The 22,024-nt window shown below is 35.5% G+C and overlaps 1 protein-coding gene across 1 annotated transcript in view; it reads left to right on the forward strand.

Moving 5' to 3' along the window:
- Positions 1-1,445: 1,445 nt before the first annotated feature.
- Positions 1,446-22,024, forward strand: part of LOC309669768 (ATP-binding cassette sub-family G member 8-like) — a gene marked incomplete at its 3' end in the record, with an annotated part of 51,961 nt that continues 31,382 nt past the window's right edge. Inside the window, exons 1-11 of the mRNA XM_082480539.1 lie at positions 1,446-1,520; positions 2,696-2,730; positions 3,132-3,201; positions 4,184-4,272; positions 6,020-6,206; positions 8,636-8,704; positions 10,066-10,143; positions 11,708-11,784; positions 12,145-12,215; positions 12,651-12,748; positions 14,673-14,765. Coding sequence (XP_082336665.1) covers positions 1,503-1,520; positions 2,696-2,730; positions 3,132-3,201; positions 4,184-4,272; positions 6,020-6,206; positions 8,636-8,704; positions 10,066-10,143; positions 11,708-11,784; positions 12,145-12,215; positions 12,651-12,748; positions 14,673-14,765 — 885 coding nt within the window. The 5' untranslated portion in view covers positions 1,446-1,502. The remainder of the gene's footprint in view (positions 1,521-2,695; positions 2,731-3,131; positions 3,202-4,183; positions 4,273-6,019; positions 6,207-8,635; positions 8,705-10,065; positions 10,144-11,707; positions 11,785-12,144; positions 12,216-12,650; positions 12,749-14,672; positions 14,766-22,024) is intronic.

Below are 22,024 nucleotides of genomic sequence, written 5' to 3' on the forward strand. Positions count from 1 at the left end.
CTAGTCCGTCTCGTGTTTGTAACAGCATCTTACTTTTAGTGCCATTTATAGTAGTCGATTTGTATGCCCCAGTAACTAAAAAATCATCACACTGATTTTCTGATACTATGATTGTTGTAGTTGCCTATACACGGCGGCTCCCCCACCCCGCACGCCAGCTCGGCTCTCTGGTAGCCAGGGTGGGGCGCCATTTTCAGCACCCCAAAAACAGAGGCAGCCGCGGGTCCCTGGAACAACTCCGGGGCGCCCGGGGCGGGCGGGACCCTCGGCGGCACCGCCGCGGGCCTACACTCACCTCAGGGGCGCGGCGGCCGCGGCCCCCGGGGCGGCTGGGCCCGCCGCAGCGCGGACAACTCCCGCCCGCCGCCGGCAGCGGGCAGCGCTGAGGCGAGAACAGTGCCGCCATCCCACCGCCAGCGCCGGTGGCGGGCGGGAAGGCGGGGCGAGGCCGCGGCACGGGCCCGCTGGGAAGCGGCCTCCGTCCATTTCCGTCCCGTCCCGCACCGTCCCCGAAACTACAGCTCCCAGCGTACCCTGCGCGGTTTCCATGGCAACGGGGAGCCAGGCCCGGGTCTCGAGGAGCAGCGATGCCTAAGGCCAGGTAACGGGGAGCCCTGACCGAGCTCGGTAGCCCCCCACGTCGCCTCTGCTGCCGTGTGGGGAAGGAGGTGGCGGCCGGGAAGGACAGCCTGGGGGGGGGAGGGAGGGAGGGAGGGAGGGAGGGAGGGAGGGAGGGAAGAAGGTGTAAAAGGGGCCGTTTCGGCCTCTGCCCCCGAAAGCGAGCGGAGCCGGGGGTAGGATGAGGGCACGCCCGTCCCCTGGTGCGAGAAGCCGGTTGCCTCTCTTAAGGACCCCATAGAAAAAGGAGGAGGCTTTAAGCCGCTCTCACCGCCCCGCAGGTGGCCCCGGGGGAGCCTGAGAAGGGGAAGCCCCCTCTCCCCCTTGCCCCGAGCTGTAGCTCCCGCGGGACGCCGGCGGTGAGTCCTGAGCCCTCTCGGGCGCACCGAGCCCTTACCGGCCCCTCCGGTGCCGGTGTGCGGGAGCTCCCGGCTCCAGAGGCCGCCAGCCTGAGCTGCAGGGTGCTGTGGAAAGCCTTAACCGTTAGAAAACCTTTTAACTGTGTCTTAAATACACTCAAAAACAAAGCCTCCCGCCACACAGCTGGTATTTAACTCGGCTTGTGGCACAAATGCCTGTAGGGGTTACCTCAGGAATTTTACTTCACCTGGTTTTGTTAGAACAAGTTACTTCCACAAGCAGAGGGCATGTGATGTGAAATAATAATAGCAATAATATAATAAACCGCAAGACTTTTCACTTATCCATGTAGATATTTTCAGGAATTATGGTCTAGGGTCCATTGTTTTTCTCTAATTGATACTCTCTTGTTTTTTCCAACTAGTGATACTTTATGGGATCTTGCTATAGCTGACGTGGAGAAGAGAGAAAACCCTGACGACGATGGCAAGCGTGTGGAAGTTTGGGAAAAATCAGTACTATTTATGGGAAACAAAAACGGGGTAACGCTAAATACTGTATGATTCAGTGCTTGCTTTAAACATAGTTCGTGTCAGGGAAGATATCTGATAAGTATGTGGCTCACTTAGTTTTTCTAAAGACAAAATATGTCATGTTCTGATTCTGCAGAGTGAGCATTCCACGGAATGTGGACCAATTAGACATTATTACAATTCAGAATTTCAAGTTTATGGTTTGGAGAGCCAAAACTTCAACCATTGTTATCAATGATGTGCTAATTCTTTGAGGTTTGGCTTCATTAATTTTTGTAAAAGTAACTGCCAGAAATAATGCTATCCTCATTAATTCTTTGACATGTCAAATTTCCTCTTGTAAAAGTTTAACTGGTAACAATCCAATTTAAGTGCACTGATTGATACCGGTTTTGTTGTAAATAGAGGCCTTGGCATCCTGTGATGAATTGTGTCTGTATCTGTGTCAGACACATTTGAACATGCATTATCAGTGATTGCAGGCTCATGATTCCACGTCTGAGGTTGTTTTACCTCATTGTCCCATATCGTGGGTCGTTAGTACTTTCATATTTTTCTTCTGTTAGCATTTATTTGAAAAGTAAATAAGGAAATATTTGCCTTTTTGACCGAGTCATTTTTTTAAGAATACAATTTTTATTTTAGAAGGATTGTTATATCCAATCAGCAATTTTGAAAATACTTTTTTCAGAGAAAATACAGTGACTATACCTGATTTCTGATTTACCAGAATTTCACTGCTTTTTGAGATAGGAAAGGACACAGGAGTAAACTGTAGAATTCCTTTGTATTTTAAGCATTCTTTTTATTTTCATCTCATCAGTAGCAATTTAATTCCAGTGGAAACCAAACATTAAATAAATGTATTATTAATAATTAAAAACTGTTAAATAGTTTAACAGAGTTAGCCAGGTTGATCACTAATGTCTAATTTGAAGCATGCTATTGCTATTACTGTATTTGTCATCTCTATTAGTTTATAATTATAATAATGGTAGTGTAACTTGATTCTGACAGAAAGTTGGCAGTTAAGTTTCCACTATAAGACTACAAACAATTATATGAGTTTATGCTTTTCCGGTACTTTATTATTGGAGTGTTACATGAATGAGTTTTATGTAGTAATACAACTTCTATGCTTTAATGACATTACAGTAGGGTTCTTCTGTGTTTTTAATTTCCAGGGAAAGAGCACTATTATACTGAGGTGTCTTGAGAGGTATGTTGTAAATTTTTGAAAGTAGTTTTCAACTGTGGATTAGAATTTTACATAAATAATTATATTGTGTGATAATTCATAATATATGTATACAGATATTGTCTTCTGTGACTGGTTAATCACTTATGGATAAACTTATATCCCTTCGTTACTACCTGTCGTCTGACCCCTTCAGTCCTTTGTCCCCAGTATTCAAGAGCTTCAATGGCCATCTGTTCAGATTGGCGCTGCTACTTCTCCAGTCTGTAGCAAGTGAGACCTGTTGTCTTACAGTGTCCTCTCTGGACTGCTGTTTGTAAGCCGAATTCTGAACTGACTGATAAATATAATTTAGTAACAGTAGCATTAACTTTCTTTATTTAAAGGATCTTGACAAAATGAACTTATTTTTCCTTGCATAGGGAAGAGATTCCGAAGCCAACATTAGCCTTGGAATATACTTTTGGAAGAAGGGCAAGGAGACACAATGCAGTGAGTACCCAGAAACTATAGTTTACTATATCTTTATATACATACACACACACAAAAAAGTGTTTTGTTTATATGTGTAATAACCTTAGGGGTTTTAGCTTATTGTTTGTGAAACAAAGGGGTTTTTGAATATCACTTTATTAAAATTAGCTAGCATAATTTTATATTTTAATCTGTAATGTTGTTTCCCTCTCACTAAAACGCAGTAGATAAGAGACCAAAGTGTAACACAAAGCAGAATCATTTCTAAAAGCTACCCTGTTAGTCATGTTTGAATAACATAGGATGCATGCCTTTGTCTTTAAAATGCAAAATGAGTACAAACCGATGAAGATACTTTACAACCATTTTTATAAGAGAAGCAGTCATCTTAGAGGATATTAAGTCATAATTAAGTTTCTGGGTTATATATCCGTATTGCTAAATTTTGCACTGCAGATTATGTTAACAGAAATATTGAACCCATTCCCATCACAGCACAACACTGCCCGGCAGCAATAACTATTGCTGAAGGTAATTGCTGTTTCTAATACTGAAGTAGAGAGTGGAAAATCTGACTCTGCCTGAAAGATAAAAGTCACTTAAAACTTTTCCCAGAAAATAAATGTGAAAGTAGAGATACATTACTTTTCCAAACTTTTCAAAAAGTATTAGTCTCAAGCTGCAATAAACAAAAAACAAAGAGAAGAGAACCTGGGTTTTTTTTAGTGTTCATCATTAATCATGCTGCTTCCTGATTTTTTTACTTTACCATAGTCATTTATCAAGGCAGTCATAGGCATGCTAGGAGTCTTTCCTAAGTGTTGTGTGGGATTTCTTGAACATGGGGGAGTTTTTGGTATTGTTTTTTAGAAAATACTAATGAAATAATATATACTTTTGTTCTGAGTCACTTTTGTGAAAAGCCAGTTTATCAGATGAAGATCTTCTCTTGGTGTTGCATGGAAGTACACATTTCTAACATAAAGAAATTATCTTACAGCCTAAAGATGTAGCTCATTTTTGGGAACTAGGTGGTGGAACCTCATTACTGGATCTGATTCGAATACCAATCACTAGCAACAACATAAGGTAAGTGATTAATAGGACAATTCCAAAGGTAATATCAGCTTTCCTTCACACATAAGTAAATCTCTAAACGTTTTGTTGTGGAAAACTCTTTACCTCTTTCAATATATATGATAGAACATTAATGAATTTTTCTAAAAATCATGGTACTACTACTGATACTCTGATTTGACCTTCCTTTTCACAGATGTATTCTAATAAGCCAAGTTTTTAGCAATGTCCAACAACAAGAGAAAGCAATAACATGACAGAAATGGGTTGGCCTCAAGAAGATAGAACAAGAAATACAGAAAAAGAGATGACATAGTATCTTTATGCTCAGTGAAAGAGCAGAAAAAGCAATTTAGGGGCATATGAAAAATAAAATCTGGCTTCCTACTTCTGTATGCAAACATAGGTGCTATCTCTGTGAGGGGCAGTATTTTAGGGTGAAAGACAAGGAAAAAATTGTGAAAAAAAGAATCTCTGGATTTTTAGGAATTGAAGTGACCATCTTATGAGAGAAAAACCATACCAAAGAGATAATATTTCTGAGAAGGACTAAAACTATTGAAATGATTTGAAGACAAAAGGAAATAGGAACTTAGAGAAAATTAAGAGAATGTAGTGAGAAAAATCCATAGAAGTGATGGAATAGCATAGGAAGAAAAAATGCATGAAGAAGAGTTGAATGAAGAAATGAGAAGGTGATGGGGGGTGGATTTTCTGTTTTTTTTTCTAGTTAGGGAAGATGGAGTTGAAAGTGGAAGGGGAGAAAAGGGATCAAAAGATATGTTTTGTATTACAATGGATTGCTTGATTTCTTTGTTAGTGAGTTTTAACTTCTGTGATTAAAAAAAAATTAAAAAGGAGGGATACAATTTTTATCACATAAATTTGCTACTGTTTTGGCTATTCAGATAATGCCATAACTTAGTGAGAGACTAAGAAGGAAAAAGCCATGCTTCTGGCATGTGAAGCTTTTGTTTCTAGAAGAGCTGGGTGAAAAAGCAACTATAATTTTTCAACTGTTGTCTAAATGAACTTAATTGAGCTGCACCTCCATCGGTCTTTTCTTCCCTTTTTACTGATAAGAAATCTTCTGATATGGATGATTTTAAGATTCTGTAATGGGATAGCCACGTTGTTCTCTAAGACCGCTTGTGTTCACAAGGCAATATTTTAACATACTACTCAAATTCTACCATTTCGACTTAAATATAAGTGCTTTTCACTGGTTTTCTCATCTGTCTATAGTCAAACAATATGCTTATTTAAGAGTTCCATGAACTATATCTAGTTTCACCGAGAGACTTTTTACCAGTATTTTTCCCCCAGGATTTTAAAGTGAAATCGGACATTTACTTTGCTTTGTAGTCTTCCTAATACCATTCTGGTCTGGAGTCCCCTTTTTCAAGTCAGGATGGAAAGTGAAAGAATGATTGCATCCATTCAAATGGCTGCATTTGCATTCTTATTCACAGTTGCACTTTAAGGCAGTTAGGGTTTTGGGAGGAGAGGAGCGTATATGTAAACATTTCTCATCATAATCCATTCTAAGTATGTCTTTCCATGACAATGGAAAGGTTTCTTCAAAGCTCATAGTATCCTTTAAAGAGCCATGTCCCTTTGTAGGTACATTTAATTCTATCTTAGCATTTTTATTTTCACATTTGTTGCTTTCACCATTTGTACTACAGGTATGGTTGTCTATGAAAATGTTAACTGTCTTATGTGCAAAAGATTTGACCAAATAATGCCTTTTTAATAGGTCATTTGCTGTAGTTCTTGTATTGGATTTGTCTAAACCTAACGAACTCTGGACTACTATGGAGAAACTTCTGCAGGTCACCAGGAACCATGTGAACAAAATTTTAAGCAAAATAGAAAAGACAAATCCTGAAGTAGCTACTGAAATTAAACAGAGGATGCGGAACAATTTGCAGAGGGATCATCCAGTAAGTTACTTCTAATATTTTCTCCAGATGTCACAGGCCTTTATACAGTTAAAGATAATGCTTTTGAAAATCTTAAACAACTCTTTTAGATTTTTATGCATGACTGAAAATCCATTTGATGTAGATGAACCTGTTCACTGGAAAATTATAGCAATTTAATAAAAATTCAATAAGAGCAGAAACAAGGAAAGAAGGTTTCTTATATCTTTTTGTTAGATATCTAATGTGATTGTTATGGCATGTTACACCAATCAAAAGAAATAGTTTTAGAGTAGCAGTTTGCTTTTCCCCCCCCTCATCTTTTTAAAATGAAGATGAAAACTAGAATGTACAAAAGTCATCTAGCAAGAGACTAGCTGAAGGTACAAATTTAAGCAAAGAATATAGTTATAACAGCCATCAACATGACTATATACTTTGCATTTATTTAAATGTCTATCACAAACTCAATGCCTTTTGATAATCTGACAACTAATTAAATTATAAAGTTTCAGAAATGTTAACATCAGTCCTTTAAACATAATTGCTAACTGAATCTCTCGAAAAGCTAAACTAGATTATGCGCAAGAGAAATGAAAAGTCATTGTGCATTAAACCTCAGCAAATGTTGTGTGTATATAATGCATAAATACGTATTCAACAATTCAAAGACTTGGCACATAAATCTACTTACGGAAACTTCTATAAAATGCTGCAATACAGCTCAAAAATTGAAAAGTAACTTTTAAAATTTTTGAGAAAGCAACATATGCACCACTCAGTAGATTTAGAGTTCAGGGTTTGAGGTCTGCTGGATTATGAATTTGGTTTTTGCTTTTAGAGAAGATAATTCACAAAAAGAAAATGCCTACAAGCACACTTGGCAATAAATCACGATTGCAGTGTCAAGTTTACATATGGGAGCTTACATATCAGAAAACTGCAAACTTTTATTCAATAAGTAAAAAGAATAATGCCATTAATTGTTAAGAAGACGTGTTATACTTGCCCTGTAGGGAACACAATTATACCTTCTAAACTAGAATTTCTATAAAGCTTTCATTTGCAAACAAAATGTTATGTTACTCCTTGGTTCTCTTTAAACTTTCATCATTGTTCAAGAAAAAATTATGTCAATTTTGTGGGAGGAATTACTATCTGTTATAATCAAAGTAAATGACAGTTTACACAGATTTTTGTTTGCCATTTTATAGCTAAACATATTTTATGATAAACAGGAATTCATGAAGTTCTTAGAGGTTTTTTTAATGAATTAGATATTTTCCATTGGCCTGGATAAAGGAGTATTGGCTATGATGATAAAGCATATCAATTGCGGACCTTGTTTAAAAAGGCTGGGTGTGCCTCCAGTAGTCCAGAGTCAAAAATTAATTCCATAGTCAAAAGATGTATAGGGTTCAGTATGCCAGTTTTAATGTTTCTGATGTTATCCCAAATCAGTTTTTTCTTAGTTAAGAAACTAAACCTATTTTTTCCAGTTCTATATTCTACACATCCAGGTTTAAGTTATGATAATTTTGCTCAAAGCTTTTGCCTTGACACTGTATGAGTGAAGCCATTATTTTTCCTCTCCAAGTAGAGGATTTTCAGTATCTGCAGCTTCTTCCTAATATACTGAGTGTCATTTAACCTGTATGTGAAATAACTGGTTTCAGAAGGGAATAGTTAGGTCAATCTCTGCTACAAGACATCTTTTTTCCACTCTGCTGCAGTTTGACTAAATAATAATTAATAATAACACATGAGGACATTGTCTCATTCATTACAGAAAAACCTTCCAGATAACTTCTGATAAAAGTTTTAACAAGTAGATTACAATAATTCTGAAGCTAACTATTTAACCATTAAATATACATCCCCATAGCTGTTTTCATCCATTGGTATTGATTTGCATTTTTATGGTTGTTAGGTGACATTTGTTCTTGCTGCTGCTGAAAATCACATAAAATATTTTTTAAGAGTTTGGAAAATGTGACATGGGGAGAACAAATGTGTGACACAAGCAAATCATCCAGCTTAATTTTCGTGGGCTTTTTTCCCATATTATGTTGTATATGATGCAAGGAGGGGGAATGTGTCAAAGAGACAGTTCTACTAATCCAAGCTGGCATTTATTCTGTGAATATATGGGTTTTTTCCTCTCTTCCCTTCCCACCTAATGTTGGAGCTGGAGTATATAGCATAAGAGCCCTTTTATGCCAGTAAGTGTTCTGACTGCTCAGAGGGATTATTTCCTGACCATCTATGAAGAAAATGAGAAAATTGTAGAATATAGTATGGACATTGCATTAAAGTTGGTTCATCTAACATAAGGTTTTGAAAAAAACATGTCTTCTGTGAATTAATTTTAACCCCTTTCAGTTGTTTTGACAGTTGCGATCTTCTACAGTTTGTTTACACTGCTTAACCATCATATATTTGTTTAATAGGATTATGAGTTAGTTGACCCTTTTCCAATACCCTTGGTGATAATTGGAAGCAAATACGATATTTTTCATGTAAGTAATACTTAATACTTCTTTAATAATTAAAAGATTCCTGGTAAAGATTCTATATACTAAAATCTTTGTAATATAATAGTAATCATTTGAAGAAAAGTATGGCCACTCAGCCTTCTACCACAAAAATCTTTCCATCCAACAGCATTATGGAAAGCATACTGTCATTCCTTCACAAAATACTCCCAAAGTGATGATTTTTGAGATGTACTTGGAAAACGTTGAGATACAAGTTGCTGCAGACCAGAGAGGGAAGCAAGAAAACATGATGACTTCCTTCTATAATGAGAGAAATCCAGCTCCATGTGTCCCTTCTGACAGCAGCTGTAAGTTTATGGCAGTGAAAGAGGGGCATCCCTCAAGTCAGTTGGTCACATTTTTTGGTAGTTGTGGCAGCTCGAATAGTAAACTATCATCATTTCAGTCTGGAACTTTTTCTTAAGTGCTACTTAAGTTTTTAGAGACAAGTGAGTAATTGCATCTTCTAGCGGGGAGAGGAAAGAAATGTCATAGTACTGCTGGATTCTCTCCCAGGATGTTAAAAATCCAAACAAATGCATACGCAATTTTCAAGCAGCACTTGATCATGAGAAACTAGAACAGTATGTTTGATTTTTAGCTGCTGTGCTGGCAGCTTGTGCTTGTCTGGATGACTTCATAATGCATTGATACTTGGCTGACTCTTTGAGTTACTTCTTTATTAATAAGGTACTGTGTCCTCTTTCATACTGAGGCTTTATGCTGAGCCATGACCTCTTTAAAAATCAGTCACTCTCATGTAATAAGCACAGAGTAACAGCCCAATTCCATCGGCGTCTATGGACAGACTCCTGCAGGCTTCATTGGAACTGGGTTTTCACCCACTTTATCCAGGGAAGGCTGTCCGTATGATCTTATATTAAAGAAAAATTGATGAAAAGGTATATTTATGCACCTTTCACATCTTGCAGGTATTAGAATTCAAAAAGCGTATACCCAAAGATTTACTAAAAGTTAAATATTTTCACAAAAAGAAAAAAAAATCTTTGTTCTAGTAGGCAGTATTTCTACTTCTGAAAATTTAAAACAAAATGAAACAAATTAATTGAAAATTGAATACATATTCCCAATTAAGAAACTTTTTCTGGAGCAACATATTGCTTGAATTAGTCTCCCTCTATAAAAAAGAAAAGGAAATTGTGACATTTCTTTTCAGAGTAGGCTGTTACTGATTCTGTCTTAAGATATAATTATGCTGACAGCTGGAAGCCTCATACAATGTTGTATAAATGCATTGCAGTTTATACAAAAATTGAAAAGTTCTAGCTGTAATATTTTGTTTTTTGTTTCTAATCTATATGTTCCAATATCAACTTTTTCAGGAGTTTGACTCTGAAATGAGGAAAGTAATAAGCAAGACACTTCGATTTGTTTCACATTATTATGGAGCATCATTAGTGGTGTGTATATTCACTGTCTAACTAAGGATAGAGAAGATGAACAATATTTGTATTACAAAACAATATTTAAAAAAAATAGAAATGTAAAACTCCTAAAGAAAATGGGATTTAATTGGTTTTATAGTAGCTTTGTTCATAAGCTAATCTGTCAAATGGGTTACAAGCATTGGCAGGGGATGGACGGATGCATGGACAGATGGCCGGACGGATGCATGGATATATCTTGTGAACAAACAAACTACATAATTCCCAGTATCAGCAGAAACTAAGTAGAACCAGTTATCTGTTAGCCAACTCAGTTCCTGTATCGGGTTTATTGCACGTCCAACAAAATTTTTTTGGTACAAGAAAGGAGGACAGGAAAAAGTGATCGCCATAGATAGAATTAAAGAACTGACCTTTTTGGTAGAAGCAGGTCTAGTGACCTGCTTTGGTAGACTTAAAAAGTTAGATCCAAGTGCTTATCTTCACAGCAGTTTAAGAATACCAGATTACCACACTTAGAGTGTTGTAGAATAAAGGCAGGGATTTTTTTACAGTAATGAGTAGGAACTGTTAACCGTTAGGACAACAAAGGATTTATGTGGGTATATAAATTGATTTTGAGTTTGGCAGATCATCTCAAGTAAAGGCAGAAACATGCATACTTAGGTTCACAATTCAAAAAAGCTGCCTCTTGGGCTCTCTCTACATCAGAATATGGTTCTAATTGTATCATTAATAATTTATGTAATAAATAATATTTAGTAGTGGCTTATTTTGATTACCAAACTTACATTCATTTTAAATTGTTATAAGCATGTCCTTTTGCATCCATGTAAAATTGTACAGCTTTTGTACTTTGACACCTAGATTAATTTCTTGTTAACTGAGAATACAACTGTCTTGATTTATTATTTTTTAAGTATTTAAGCATTATTGTAACTAAAAAAGAAGAACTAGGAGCCTAAAACTCCTTGGCTGCTAAATCCTGATTCGCATTGAAATGAGTGGGAGAAACTTAATTTCCCACAGTAGGTATCTGACCTCTTTCTCAAAGCCATGAATCTGTTAGTATACAAAAGCCCTTAGACAGGAATAAGCATGCTGTTTGAGAAGATATTCTGGGAGCTGCTTTTTGGTAAATCTGTACTAGTTCTGCCTCTGTCAAGCTGCTTTTATGATGTATGAACAATTTTAGTTATTCCTTACATTTCTAAATGTCTATGGTATTCTTGAAACTTTTGAATGTATTTTAAAATCTTAATAATTCATTAGTCTTTGGCAGAAAAAGTCTCAATGTGAATACTTCAAAAATTGCAAATCAATATTTTAAAATTTGTTCTTTAACCTTTATACTTTTTTTCATTTAATCTTTCTTGATCTATATCTTCAGTGACAAATACATTCATGTTTTGGAAATGGAGGGTGATATTTTTATTCTAATAAATTCAGTGAATGTATACCAAATTTATTAGGTTAGGAATTAGCCAGGCTCTATCTGAAATCCTCTATGTAGATGACATCATGTAATAGTTCTATGATGGAAGATCATAATGTTTATTTTGTTTTCTGATTCATTTAGTTTACCAGTAAATCTGAGGCTCTTCTGCTGAAAGCCCGTGTTCTTATTAATCACTTGGCATTTGGCTATGATAAAAGGTAACATAATTATTGTCCAACTATTAAATGTCTTGCCCAGAGTCTAAAAGTACTTAATAAAAAAGTTATTAATAACCAAAAGAATTTTTTTTCTTAAATACGATCTCTGAAAGATTCTTGTTCATGGATTTTTACTCTTGTGTATCAGCTGCCTGTCTCTGCACAGGACAGTGATAACTCCTTGGGTTTGATGCCAAAACTGATGGATTAGAAATCTGGTCACCATTAGAATTGAGTAGGTTTTTATTTACACGTATTTGTGTGTAAAGCCCAGTAAAAGTCAGGTTGTGGGTAGAATAATGTCATTTTTTTTGTTGATTGCAAAATCCTCACTTGACACATTTTCTTTTTTTTGTTTAGCAAGTCAGTATCAGTGGATCACAGCAAACCTCTATTTATACCAGCAGGCCTGGATTCGTTGAGCCAAATAGGTTAGGATGTTTCCTGTTCATCATGTTTGTTGCTTAATTGTTTTTTAAAAAACCAAGAAAATAAAAAATAAAGTTAAATTATAGAACATCAGTATCAGTTTTAACAGATTATTGAATGAAATGGCTTAGAAAGTTTAAAATTATGAATCTGTATTTATATTATTGAGAATTACTTGTGCAGTTTTGTTAGGTAGTGTAATCAAGTATTAGTACTTTACTATTTGAAGAAGTTCCAACAACTTTAGATATAAAAGAAAATGTAATATACAATACCACTCAGCCCATTTCATGGTAGGAAATCAATGTTTTTTCAAACTTGTTGCAGCTTGTGACTGTAGAAGATAAAATATTATCTATTATCCATTATCCAAAACAATTTGATAATTTATGTTGTTATGACAACATACTTGTATTACTTTGTGCTGTAATCCTTAGGACCACCACCCGCCTCTGATAGTGATATTGGAAAGATGCATGCAAACACACCGTTGGAACTGTGGAAAAAAGTATTTGAGAAAACATTTCCTCCAAAGGTAAGTCTGCTGCACAGCTTCTTTTCTCATAGAACAGTAGTAATATCACTACTAATTTTTGTCTTTCAGGTCGAGTGACTGGAATTTCAGTCTCACTCAGCAGTCTTGTTTCTTCCAACCTCTTTAATTCATACATTTTTAAAAGATACAGATTTGCATGTAGCGATGCTTTGGTTATTAGCTTCTGCATCTTCAGTCACCTTCCTACATTTAGTAATAATGAAAGTACTGATGTAACCCTCTGGTTTTTCCAAAGTTATACTGTTGCCTTTCATTATATTGAGAGACAAGCTGTACTCAACCTTTCTGGAATTTTATAAGGTGACATATTCCCTAATACCTAAACCAGATGACAGTGATGTTCCAAGAGGAGAGCTCTTTGTGGCTGCAGCAAGCTGCTGATCCTTGTTCTCCTAGGGCATGAGGCTTTGAATGAGGCGAGTGTGTTAGAGTTCCTTGCCGATATCTGTCATTTTGCTATGGGAAGTGTTTGGATTTCCAAGGTAATTAGAATCCCTTGGCACCTAGGTAGCGATAAATCTTGTACGTACATCAGAAGTTTCTAGTCCCAAGAGGCAAACCCCCAAATACTTATTTTTCATAAGAGTAATTGCTGTTGTTAGGAAATGAAAATTCTTTTCTATTTGACCTGAGCAAATACAGGCAGCTGCTTTGTCCTTGTGTACTGGACTGTATCACAGTTCTTTATCCCTGTCTGTTTCCTGCCCTACGGCTTACCTAGGCAGGCAAGGAAATCAGTCAGGTCAATGAAACTGAGCCTCAAATTATGGTGCACAAACTGGGCTTCTTCTAGTTTTCAGTCTGTGGATCTCTATTCTTGGTGAGGAGTCTGAATTCACCCTTTCCCACTCACTTGACTGATACTATCAAAGCCTACAAACTATTTCAGGTGGTTTGTGACCAGAATAAATTATTACTAAGTGCTGTTCTCAGTACAGTCTGCCCAAACATGATAAAGACTAAACTTTGTTTTTCAGAAACTATACAGGACCGTTATTTTTCATGTTATCTTGGCTTCTAGCCTTTTAAAATACAATAAACAAACATTCCTTACCCCACCCAGTAACTCCCAAACTCTCCCTGCAACAGCTGGAGAAACAAATACGTTTCTCATCTTGCAAGCTCCATCAGTGTTCTGAGGTATCAGTTTAATTAAACAAGATTTTCCAAGTAGATTCCCAGTCTTCTATTCTGGTTCCAAAACATGCTTTAAATTTCAAAGCTGTTTTTATGTATCGTGAATTTCTTTTTCCGTCGCCTCATCTAATAATAGTTCTAATTCTGCTTTATTTTATTCCATCATTTGTATGATTGCCTTCTTTCCATTTTCTACTCTCCGTTTTTTATGAGTAAGGAGAAATGTGCAGGACATGTAAAAATAATCTTTATTTGATATTGTTTCTTTCTATTAGTGTATTTGCATCTTTGGAATTAAAGTTACAGTTCCCTCAAGGTTAGCAAATGAAATTTCAGGTATTTAGCAAAAAGATAGTAATCAATTTCTCAGGTATTGAAGTAATGCTTCTGGTAACCGAAACTGAATTCAAGTCTTGAGTATGAAATACTCTAGCAAGAGTAACCTTAACTACGCCCAAATGTCTTGGGCCAGAAAGGCTATTTTCGTTTTGAGGAGAGAATAATAAACAACTACCAAATAAGAATATTTTCTTTCCTTTAAGATCTAACTGCACTATCACTTTCTCATCATTTTACCAATCTAAGATAGTTTTTTTTTTTTTAACTAATCTGTGTCCTATAGCACAGAATTCTTCCATAAATGCAGCATTTTAATACATTTGTATGAAAAGTAAATAATTCCATTAGGTCTACAGCATGGCATTTTATTGTTGAAAGCACAGAAGATAAATTTTATCATTTGGGTTTTTGTCATTTCTTCTTGTAGAGTTTCTGTGATTTACAAGATACCAAGGACCCTGCACAGGATTTACAATACGCTGAGTATGAAGTCGATGTCATGAGAGCTCAGAAAAACCAGGTGTGTTGTTGTTCTCCAATTGCTGTTCACAGCCAGGTATTCCAGAACCACCACCATTGCTGAATTGTAGAATATACTCGTATTCCTGTTTTTGCCTTTAAATAACTTCAGTTATCGGCTTCACAGTTGGTTGGGCTTTTTTCCCATTGGTAGTCATTAAGCCGGTAGAGGACTGTTAGATCTCAAAGTTTTGCCTTTGTAGTTTCTTTAGAAATGAATAATTAAAATTTTCCCTCTACTGTTTATCGTCTTCATCAATATCATAGGCATGGGTCTGTTAAAATCAATCCAAGATTTGTGTATTTTTCTTCATTTGGAAGAATTATTCTGGAAACCCTCTCTTTCATGCAGATTGATTTGTTTCACACACGGAAAATTCTTTGCTAGAATGACTGAGAAACATTCCACTCTATTCTAACAGCTTATATGTGGGCTATTTGTACACCATTTAACTTCCTTGTGGACTAAGTTAATGCGGTTAAAGGAGATTTTTCTAACAGTGCTTTAAAATGGTGGATTGTACCAATCACATGCTTTTACAGACCCCCACTCTTAAGATGAAAGGCATTTTTATTGAATTTGCACTGCAGTTAATCTCAACTAACCCTAAAATACCATGGAAAATTTCATCTTTTTGCGTGCTTGTAAAAGAAAGCCAAAGGATTAGATTATTACTGCTATCACATTTTCGTAGAGTTTAGTTAGATTGCATAAGGCAGTAAACCTGTAGTTACCTGATCCAAAGAAACACATTAATAGTGTAAAAGAATAAAGCAATTCCAAGAATCCCCAGCAGTCTTTGAACTTGCACATTACCTGTAATATCCTGTTAATGTAGGCATCGGTTCTGAATTTCTGTAACATCAAGAACAGTCTTAGAAATCATTATAAATTCCAAAAGCAATGTGCTTTACAAATTTTAATGTAATCTCATAGTCAGTGTATCTCAAAATAACTATATGGTGTACTAGGTTTGTTATTTTTAGATAATAATTATGTCTTGCAAAAGAAGATACTGATATGCATTGATTAAATCATACAGGAAATGATTAATTTTCTGGTTTTAAACAAAAGAGACAGACTTTTAGAATCTTAATCTGTTCAAGGGCATTGCAAACCAGTGTGGCTTCTTTTAGTTGGACTACTACAAGTAATTTGAGCATTAAAGAGAAAATTACTTTTGTTATCTGCAGCTATTTCCTAAACTTCTCTACAGTGAAGTTAAATTATTACAAGCTTATTTGCACGTTATTAAAATGTTTTATACTCCAAGAATTTAATTCGATTTGAAATGCACCAAGATAGCAATATACATCTGAAAGAAAAGAACTCCGTAGTTGTAGTGATTCTTGAAGTGCCTTTGGATTTCCCATTTATATGAAAAGTGGCACAAAAATCCTGTTTTTAAAGGAACATTTCAAATGCATCATGAGTCTGACGTTCTTTAGTGTCTCATCTATTGCATAGGAGGAACAGTATATTAAGATGTTTAATATGCAACATGTTGCTAATGAAATCAGGTGACATAACGCAATATGAAAGTTCCGTATGATGACAGCGTATGTTTTAACATCATTTAAGTGCAAGTTATCATTTTTTGCGGTTACTGTCGGTTAATTAATATGCCACTTTGGACTCTAGGTGATAACCAGTTTGCTTGTTTATCTCCAAGATAAGCTTTAAAGGAAAAATAAACACAAACCCGTAGCAACGGAAACTAAATACAGCCCCTGTCAGTGAGTCTGATAGAAGAACTAGCACACCTGACTGACTTTGTCTTGGTTTAATAATACTGTAACAGATTTATGAATAACTATGGCAATACAAAGTTTAATTAAATCAATTCCAACTTTGTAACCTTGGTTGAAGGATTTGTCTGCAGCCAGGGGTTGTACATTTTAGCAGAGTTAAGGTTAAATGCTTGAGTATAAAATTAGAAAACAGTTTAAAAAAAAAAAAGTACAGAAACAAGAAAGTACCTGGCTCGCTCTCATGTACTAGCTGTCAGCTAGGAGTTATCTGATACGCTGGTTTTGGCTGTAGAAGTTAAGAGTCCATTTCATCAGCACCCTGTCACAAGAGTGTTTTCTTTTAGACCAGGTTATTTTGCTTCCTTAATTTTTTCAGAGTTAACTCTGAGACCTACCCACTCTACTCCTAGGACTTTTTGCTCTGGAAAACTCTCTGAGGCTCCCTCTCCCTCACTGTGCCTTTTGTTCAAGATAGAGCACATCTCCCTTTCTCAGCTATGTCCTTTCAGAATTCTTTTCCTAGTTCTTATTCCACAGACATGCAACGTGCAGGTTTATATCACATACTGCTGTTGCAATTCTTTACTGCTTTTTCATTCTCCGGAGTTAAGCTCAGAGAGAGAGAATAGAGCACCCGGGACCTTTTTGGAATTTACATTTTTAATTTATTTCTTGATTAGCAGATTCCCTCTGGGAATGACTGGAATTTTGTGCTCTTTGCAGGGCTTTCAAGAGTCAAGAAAAACATTCATTTTGCATATTTATTAGGCCTTAAATGTGTACATACATTACAAATGTTCATAAAGCCCACATAACGCAAACAAGATGGTGAACCTGTCATCCATTTCTCTACATTCTCTGCTGTCTTTTTAGCTTTTGATGCTTTAAGGTCACCTTAACTTCACCTTAGGCACACACATAACTTGAATAAAAGTGAGATATTTTAAAATAATATTGTGGATTAGAGCTGCACATATACCACCTGCATCTGTGAGCACCTAAGATTGCATGAAAGCCTTGTTCCTTAGTTCCATCTAAATGTTTGTGACAGTGAGATGGTGCATGGAGGTGTCTGCTCTGTTTCATTTAGAAATGCTCTCTACCACAGAGGTAAGTACTCTAAGATGTCTTTTCTAAGGTTTTTGTAACAGAGCAGTAGCATCTTTTGTTTGCTCCAGAGGAGAAGTGCTAGTATTCATATTGTGAAGAAAAAGTTATTTAGGATGTTTACACAGGTGCCAAGAATAAGCTTTCTCCTTTTCACATGAAGGCATGTCCAAATGCCTTTATTTGTTTTTTGTTTTAAACCAACGTAAAGAGCATTATTAAAGCACTGTTACTAAATTTCCTACTGAAGTTTGGTGCTTAAGATTTTTAATCCTGATTTCAGTACTTGATTATTTTTACCATGGTCCAGACTGAGGGTTCTTTTTCATGCAGTTTTTTACTGAAAGCAAGTTAGTCATGTCAGTCCCTCAGAACTGAGGAAGTGCAACAATTAAGGCTTTTCCTACAATCTTAATTTTTCCTCCTTGTTTGTAGGCATTATAGTATTGTCTTTAATTACATGATCATATACTATTTTGCTGATGTCTCCATTCAATTGTTCAGTGTTTCTTTTCATCATCCTTATTCTTTGTGTACTTTATTTCTCAACCTGCCATTCAGACACTTCAATGAACACAAAAGTATTAATTTTTTTCTCTGAGAATGTGCAGTAATGTTATCTTATCTGAGTGCCTTGCAAACATCAGTTAAGTCTTTCTTCCCAATCCCTTTATGAGATTTATGTGTGATCTTCCCCATTTGACAGATGAAGAATTTAGAGAAACACAGAAGTACAGAAGCAGGAAGGTTTTAAAAAAAAAAAAAAAAAAAAAAAAGTAAAAATCCACTTCATGCCAGTGTTGAGACATCTAGGACAAGTTGCTAGCACTAATAAAGTTTAAAGCACTCGGAGCACATTGAAAGCATATTTAAATTGCAATTGTTAATTCTTTGTAAATCTGGTCTGTGCCCCTTACACTCGGTACCCAGAAAACAAAGGAAGCATAATACTAGCATGAACATTTTGGCGTACTTTGAGATACATTCTTTTCTAGGAGCTTCTTTCAGTTTGGAGAGAGGATCTCTTAGCTGATTGTATAGTGATTGTATAGTATATTCCAGAATTCTGCTTATATTTGTAGTATAGGACTTCATGAAACTATGTCAGAAGGGTTTCTGAAGTGATCTTTAAGCTGTATTTGAAAGATCTTTCCATTACATTTCTGACTTATGGGGATTAATTTTACTTCCTATTTTACATGAAAACTAAGGAAATGTACTTTCCTGACAGCATTTTTTTCTCCTGAATCACTGAATTTGTTAAAGATTATTTTTTGTAAATATCCTCCTGTTCCTTTAAGTTCATTTCTCATTGTTTAAACATTAGTCTTACCTAGATATGTCTCCAAAATAAATAGTTGTCCTTTTGTTCTGTACTTCTGTATGTAATGGAATAGCTATGCAGTTTTAATATGTGCTGTGGTTTTGATACTTTGCATTTCTGTATTGTTTTGAATTGCCTTTACACTGAATTGCCTTCTAGCTAGCTAAAATTACAGCAAAATAAATTCTGCTAAATTATCTACCTCTTTCTTGAAACAGTTTAGTCGGATGATAAATCTCTAAGGCTAATTATTTAGGCAACACCTGTAGACATGACCCCCAGACAGCATTGTCTTTATACGTAAAACTTCATTGTCAGATTTTACCCCTTCTTGTAGCCTTTAGGCAAGTTGTTAGAATTGAAATTATTTACTTAGCATAAAAGAGGTTACATGTGCTTCTTAAAATATCACAGTATTCTTTCTATTCCTAACTGTTGGCAAGTTTGTAACAGTTCAGTATGTTTCAAGGTCATAATTACTTTATACTAATAATGAGGGACTGAAAATACTGAGTAAAGACTGGCTTAGATATACAACAGTTCAGTAGTACTAGAGTTGTACTTAATAATGCAACTTACTAGATTTAGACTAGACACAATATATTCTGTGTCAGTCATGAGTTAACTGTAAAACAAGACTCCTGCAAGCAACATGAAGAATATGCACTAATTAAAAATGCTCTTACTGCTCATAAATCTGTGGTGCTTTCTGAAAATTTTTTGCTGCTGAATTGATGGTCCTGAGAGAGAGAAAATTCCATTTATTATTTCCATACAAGTTTTAGATTATGATTTCTCGCTTACTCTGTTAAGTCCATTCTATTAAAATCAGAATAGCAATGATATAAAATGCATGCCCACTTTTGAGGGTCTTTGCTACATTTATACTAATCACTGGTTTATATCCACCTCTTTTCCTGATCTAAGTGAGATACGATGACCTTTTTTGTATTGCAAGCAGTACTTGGTTAGGTCTAACAGTATCTCATTAGAGTATAATCTTCCTGCAAATACGATGGAAGCCTTCTTATTCTTAAATGAACAAAAAGCAATCATAGTGCTTTCTAAATTAATTTTTGCTGAAAAAATCTTCAGAAATAATTCCTGACAGTATGCACCACTACATAAAATTCAGAAGATGAAATTATTGTTTGATAATGTTGCTAGAACCTCTTATTAAAGGTTTCACAATTCCCAGTGGCACATTTGACTGAAATGAGGTCATTTGTCTACCATGCTAGTACTCAGCTAATGTCAAGTATAGCTTAATGTAGATTGCTTCATCTTTCATAACTAATTTGATTGATTTATACCTCCACAGTTTGAGCGTCTGTTTTAGTAATCTAATTCTTATCTAGAAGTTGCGTGTTTTTAATTACCACATTGGGTTTGCATTTTATTTTTACACAGATGCTAACTTTTCAATCCACTAAACAGTAGCACCTGAAAGAATATTTTAAACTACTAATTGAAAAACAAACGTAAAAGCATGGCATCATTGTCATCAGTAATACACTTCCTGAAAAACCTCAAGCAATGATGAATAATATTTCTACAAATATCCAGTACCATAGATTGAATAGACATAGTATGTCGATTTCCTAAACACCCATTGCATTCTTCTAAAATAGATTTGTGCTTACTGCTTTCTGGACAAGCCCATGTTCTGCAGGGGTTCCTAAGGTTCCCTGTTAGCTCTCTTAAGTTACCACCTCTGGCACTGTATAAACTCTCAGAAGTTCATTTCAGTCCTGGGCTTATAAAAAAAAAAAAAAAAAAAAGAGAGAGAGAGAGAAGGTAGTCTTTGTTCTTGTAGTTTCTTTTCCATAATCTTAAGAAATTACCAATCCATTTTGCATCTTGAAAGGCCCTGGCTTCATGTGTGTGAAACAGTAGTTTCTGTTGGGTAATCTGATTTCTGTTTTTAAAACACAGGTAGTGTTACTTTTCTGTATGTTCATAGGGAGCTTGGTTTCTCAAACTGAATTTCTAAGACACCGCCCAAAATTTCTTCTACCCTAGAAAGCAAGCATCTAGGCTTAAATAAAGAAATTCTATCTCCCTATGTAAGAGCAAATGTGGCAAAATTTATAGCACATTTAGTATAATTTTCTTAAAAATGAAAAAAAAAAAGTATATTACATTTTTTTTCTACAGTCAAAAATGTTTGTACATACTTTAAATGTTTAGGTGACATATGTATCATCGCTTTTAATAATGAGGATATTAGATTAATATGTATGTATGTTTCTGTTTTAGGAACTTGAACAATACAAAAGAAATGCCTCTAAATCCTGGAAAGAAATGGATTTTGACTCTGATTGATTGATGAATGGCTATAGGTGTCTTCAGTTTAACATTTACAAAATTATTTAATCCTTTTAACATTATACTAACAACTTAAGCTGATGCAGTTAAAAATATATAATATCAAACTAAAAAAAGTAATATTTATTAAGCCTTCCAGTTATTTTTTTTAAATAAAACTAGCTGTCTATTCATTCAGTCCAAACTTAAGTATATCTTGGTACAGACACAGTTTCAAAGTGGGGAGAAAGGAATTCTGGATTATTCAGAGATGGGTCTGACTATGAAAACTGGCATTAGTCAGTTCTACCTATTTTGTAACAGTTTCATTTATTTTTGAATGCTTCCATCTTAAACATGTATCTAAATACAAACAAGTTTTCACACCCAAAATATGAAACTGCATAGTGAAGTATGCTAGGCATCTTGTCCTAGTTCCTTGCATATATAATCCAAAGGCAAAGCGTAAGAATATATTTGCATCATTTTTTGATGTGTTTGGATAGGATAGTTCCACAGAAACTGGCAGAATAGAGTGTGATTAAAACCAGGTTTGACCTGGTCTAAAATTCAGAAGTTTTCTTTATCTCTGTGTCAGTATCATACAGTTTAAGACAAGAATTATTTCTTGCAATGTATAATGTTGTAATAACTTTGCACAGAATTCAGAAGATGACATTTCTGTCAAATATTCAAATGATAGGAAGTCACCCTAATCAATTTGACACATATTTGGTTGGTGATGGAAGCCTAATTGATTCCCGTGCAGC

The sequence above is a fragment of the Vanellus vanellus genome (genome assembly GCF_965231255.1).
Source record: "Vanellus vanellus genome assembly, chromosome: 3".
NCBI lineage: Eukaryota > Metazoa > Chordata > Aves > Charadriiformes > Charadriidae > Vanellus > Vanellus vanellus.